The following is a 5724-nucleotide window of genomic DNA, read 5'->3' on the forward strand; positions in this document are numbered from 1 at the left end:
ATAATTTATTTTACAATAATTTTATTTATCAATGAATTTGAATAACATCTAAACCTAATTTTTTATGCATATTCTTGAACACCTTTATATTTGAATAATTTATTGCTAAGCGTTTAAGAATCATTAGCGTCTTTTCAGTATCAATGTCAGATCATTAAAACAAATGCCCACAAACCTATTGACTGACATTAGATTAACTATCGTTGTATCCTTTTTAATTAATGCAATTAATTAAAGGATTGAAAACAGAGAGAAATTGTACTGAGGATTTTTTGCGATGTTGCGAGTTGCGTTGGCACGGCATCAAAAACAACGTTGTTTTTATACCATTTTTGGTTGCAAATGCGACATCGCCAACAACAAAAAACTAACGTTGGCACAACGTTTTATTTTAAGTTGGCAAAGTGTATTATTTTACGTTGATTCAACGTTGCCTTTTTTAGTATTTTAAGGTAGCTTAACGTTGTTATTATTGGAATTAATTTTTGTTAATATAAATACATTCTTTTATATTTCTCTCTCTCTCTCTCTCTCTCTCTCTCTCTCTCTATATATATATATATATATATATATATATATATATATATATATATATATATATATATATATAGATAGATATATAGATATATATGTATATATATGTATATAAATATATATATATATATATATATATATATATATATATATATATATATATATATATATATATATATATGCATATATATTAGACCGTTTCAATATTGTATATAAAAAAATAATTTTTGAACTTTAATTAGGCTATCCTTTGATTTGATGTGGTTTGCGGTCAGGAAAATTAGTTTAAAATTGCAAGCTTAAATAATTAGTTTTAGAGACTGCTCAATTAATTTTGATTTTTAAAAGGTTCCTAATATTTTGAAAAAAAAAAGGTTTTTCAAAAGTATCGAAGGTCTTAAAAGTAGCGAAGTTATATAAAAATTTCCAAGTTTTAAGGATCTAGCCACTTAACTAATAAAAGTTTTTTTTAAAACTGGTCTAATATATATATATATATATATTTATATATATTTTCTTTATTGGAACTGGTCTAATATATTTATATATAAATGTATATATATATATATATATATATATATATATATATATATATATATATATATATATATATATATATATATATATATATATATATACATGTAAATTAGTAAAAACACTTATCTAATTTTTGATTACTTCAACACTTTCACCATCAGTAGGTTCATCAGAAAAGATTCTTCCTGATGAACCTACTGATGGTGAAACACAGTGTTGAAGTAATCAAAAATTAGATAAGTGTTTTTACTAATTTATTATTGCTCTGTTCTTTTAGAACATTGAGCACTCTGTTTGTAGAATACACTAACATAATTTATATATATATATATATATATATATATATTTATATATGTATATATATATATATATATATATATATATATATATATATATATTATATATATATATATATATATATATATATATAAATATATATATATATATATATATTTATATATATTTTCTTTTTTGAAACTGGTCTAATATATATATATATATATATATATATATATATATATATATATATATATATATATATATATATATATATATATATATATATATATATATATATATATATATATATATATATATATATATATATATATATATATATATATGTATATGTATATATATTTAATAATAAAAATAATAATGATAATAATAAAGATCTTAAACTTACCGTGTGTGGTTAAAAACGCCTCTTAACTACTCTATATAGGTACGTGACAATTTTTAAATTAATCAAACACTAGATTGTTATATATCATTGCAAAGGTTTTTAAATCGATATTTTAAAGGTGAATAAATTATCAAAATTGAACAATTCTACAAAAAGTTATGGCATTTTGAGCACCAAATTTTTGATATATGGATTTCTTGAAGAAACTGTGATCAAACTTGAGGTTTTTTTAACTAAAATCTTGGTCAATTCTTATCGAAATACATAAAACTTGGTATCAAAATATAGGTCTAACAAAGGGCAGTATGTATATACAAAGGGTGTATAAAGGGCGCTAGAGGGGCGTTTACAAAACTCTTTATTATATTGAAAAATGTAGATTTTTTAAAAGAAAATATTATTATTCAATTGAAATTTATAATTTTTATTTGTATTTTTTAATATATTCTAACAGGGTACCATCAAATATGATTAGGATACTTTAGGTTGATAGAGTAGAAGTCCTTTTGGCTTCAGGGGCACCCTCTGACCCAATATCAAGATTATTACTTTGTATCTTCATATTTAAATGCGTGCAATTTAGTATTAAAAGAAAGAAAGTTTTTAGGGATAAACACGTGAAAAGGTTGCAAGAGGGTATTATTCGCTCTACACTTCTCACACCTTGGGTAGGGTGGGTTAAAACTTAAATATTATTTTTTTGTAATAATAAATAGCACTTATATAAAACACAAATTTTTCATGAAAAAATCAAACTCAACTATATACAAAAATTAATATACAAAAAGATTATATACAAGTATCAACTTAATAAATATATACATACACACTATACATACACCTATCAAGAAGTGTATATAGATTCAGCTAAGTGAATCTATATAAACTTATTTATAAGTATATTTATAGTTGTTAATAACTAAATTCCTGAATCCTCTGCCATCCCTGTTGCCACCAGAAGGTTTGTATTTAAAATGAGGCAGGTCTTTACCTCCATTTGGACTCATATGCGGAAGGCCCTTTTTGATTTAGGTCCAGGGTGGCTTTGGCGCCAAACCAAGAAATCACTCCTAGACAAGTCTATATTTAAAACAAAAAAATTAAACGAGTGTTCAAAAAATTAAAATGAAAAACAAAAATTAAAACACAGTAAAAAACTTACCAAAGAGGTCTTGGTTTTCACTCTGGGTGCCAGATGGCAGTGATGACGTGGATGAAGCTGGTAAATTTAATTTTTAAAATTTTTATTATGAAATAAGTTTAATAAAAATTATAAAAAATAGTGTTCATTTAGTAAAAAACTTTTAAAAAAAATTTTAAAAAACAAATTTACAACATCATTAAGATACATCTACCAAGTTCCTCTCTTTTGCGTCTCTTACCTCCTTTAATGTCTCTGTAATAGAAAGTGAGAAATACCTTTTATATTGTCGCTTCAAGACAACTTGCACAGTAGGGTGTCCCAAAAACACACTTTTTTAAAAATTTCAATGTGCTCTCAACTGATCCCCATTCTATAGGTCCTAAATAGTTACCAAAATCTTTTTTTTAATTTTTTAATGACTAGAAGTGATAGATGTAAATTCTGAGTTTTACGGTTTTGTACACTTATGTGTATTTACTAAAAAACAGCGCTATCTAGTATTTCAATTTGTTTTAGTATGATGTAATAATTAGTACACAAATAATTCCTATATATTATTAAAGAATAGGATCATTCCCTATGAACATTGTTAGAGATTGATATTTTTCCCTCTGGACAATATTATTAGTTCGTATAATTCCCCATGGATTGGTTCACAAATAGCTCCATTTAGAAATTTTTTTTGAAGGAAAAAATTTCTAAATGGAATTATTTGAGCACGAAGGAATTCTAATTTGTGCACGAAGAAATTCTCGTGTAAACGGTTATAAAAGCCGTAACGGTAAACTTAGATAAAATATTATACGAGAGGGAACAACGACTTCATAGATTTTTGATGCAAGTGTAACATTTAGTATAAATTTAGTTAAAAAACTGATTATTTCGAAATTTATATAAAAATGGGTAGAACAGCTAAAAAAAAGAAGATGATAGGACAGAATAAGATAAAACGGAAAAATACAGAAAGGTTGAGGTATATTTACCTAATGAAGTACCCACTGAGGGAGTTACCTCAGAGACAGCTTCCATCTAATGGTGATATTCTTAGATACTATCAATTTATCCTTCGCGAGTCACAAGTTAAATACAAACCCACTTCTACTAATGTTGGTTGCAAATTGAAATCGAAATCCAAGGATCTTGTTTGTGAAACGGTGTTTGTACAGATCCTGATAGTTCTTGCTTGGTATCTAGGATTAAAAAAATTTGGGATAATGCTGGGTTTGGCAAGAAATTTGTGATTTGTGGGTACAATATAAAGACTAAAATCATTAAACTTAATTTAAAATACAAGAAATTGATTAAATTGTCTTCTCTAAACTGGAACAGCAGTCTTGATAAGCAATCAAAGTTAGAGAAAGATTTTCTCACAGAATCCTATCAGCTTTTTGACATCTCGACTAAGAATTTTAAAAAAGATATTCTTGCTGATAGATTGAGAACAGATGATGCCAAGCTGGAAGATATAAAGTAAGTTCATTAAATAACACTTTTTTTAGTAGTGAGATTTTTTTTCCAATTAAAAGTAACTTAAGTAATAGCATTTTATTTCCTTTAAAATATTTACGTTTAACTCTTTACATGGTTTGGTCATCTTCCAAGAAAAACTAGAACAATTATTAATTTATTTATAAATGGCTTAATAGATTTAAATATTTCTTAGTTTTTTGAAGACCAGAAGTTACATAGGAAAGGATATATGGAAACAAAAGTCGATGAAGACTACAGTAGAAGAGTACTGGATGCAAACAGGAGTAAGAACAAGCTAGATAAGTTGAAAGAGAAAGAATTAGAGAGACAGAAAAACTTAAAAGATATCAATGATGTTTTGTTGTCACATGACTCCATGACAGAAGAGATTCAATTCAGCAGTGAGGAAGAAAAGTCAAACGAGGACTGTGAAATCAGCGAGGAAGATGATTTCCTGGGTAACGGTCGGAAACGCAGGTATAGTATTATTTTAATAACATAGTTGTAATTTTCACAAGCTAAAGCTGTTTAATTGAAAAGTATATAATTATAAATAGGTAGAAAAATATTATAAAATGATACCTAGGTACAATTCTGGAGATACGATAAATCTAGCAGTGAATGTTGAAAAGCTCATTGAATGTACTGCTGTTCCAGCAACAAGGTTCAATGTTGGTGTACGACCTCATCTGGCAAATTTAAGTGAAGTATTTAAAGCTGGAGGTATAGAAATTAATGATATACCGCTTTCAAGATGCACACTTCATAGAAAAAAGTTCAAATATGTAGAACTTGAAGGAGACTCGGAGTGGATTTCAATATCTAAACATCTTAAAGGCCGCCGGCTTATTCTTCATTTTAATACCAATCTGTTGGAACAAATTACCACTGGGCTTAACATTATCTAAAAAATTAAGCGACTTGCAGTCTCAGTGAGTTCCCCGGATGACGATACCATGGAAGACCATCTTTTAGGTGTTGTTCAATGTCCCTCTTCAAAGGGAGTTGACCAAGCAGAACAAGTGCACAATCTTTTAGAATATTACGGATGTAAAGAGCAGATCATTGGTATATGCTGTGATACAACTGCAAGCAATACAGGCGGAGTAAATGGAGCAGTCCAAATTCTTACAGATATTTTGAAATTACCAATTTTGTGGATAATGTGTAGGAGACACATGTATAAAGTACATGTATCTCACTATATGGCTGCCCTTACTGGTGAGAAAACTAAAGGTCCAAGAAGAGCTCTTTATGTCAAGCTAAAGAACAAGTGGCCTGAAATCTGTGAGAAAGTGAATGAAGTGAAAAATTTATGTAAATTGGACTGGCAAAGAGATGATCTGAAGATTGG

At 27.2% G+C, this 5724-nt stretch overlaps 1 protein-coding gene across 1 annotated transcript; it reads left to right on the forward strand.

The window, feature by feature from the left end:
* Nucleotides 1-3799: 3799 nt before the first annotated feature.
* LOC136086275 (uncharacterized) lies at nucleotides 3800-5278 on the forward strand. Its single transcript, XM_065808567.1, has 3 exons — nucleotides 3800-4054; nucleotides 4564-4847; nucleotides 4957-5278. The coding sequence occupies exons 1-3, from the start codon at nucleotides 3800-3802 to the stop codon at nucleotides 5276-5278; spliced, it is 861 nt and encodes a 286-aa protein (XP_065664639.1).
* The last annotated feature ends 446 nt before the right edge of the window (nucleotides 5279-5724 follow it).

Source organism: Hydra vulgaris, chromosome 10 (assembly GCF_038396675.1).
Source record: "Hydra vulgaris chromosome 10, alternate assembly HydraT2T_AEP".
NCBI classification, from domain to species: Eukaryota; Metazoa; Cnidaria; class Hydrozoa; order Anthoathecata; family Hydridae; genus Hydra; species Hydra vulgaris.

Bases quoted from the DNA above. Each gene is read 5' to 3' on its own strand.
- LOC136086275 (XM_065808567.1), top strand. From the start codon at position 3,800: ATGGGTAGAACAGCTAAAAAAAAGAAGATGATAGGACAGAATAAGATA. The intron at 4,055-4,563 runs GTGTTTGTACAG...AATATTTCTTAG, and splicing joins AGGATCTTGTTTGTGAAACG to TTTTTTGAAGACCAGAAGTT. The intron at 4,848-4,956 runs GTATAGTATTAT...AATGATACCTAG, and splicing joins GGTAACGGTCGGAAACGCAG to GTACAATTCTGGAGATACGA.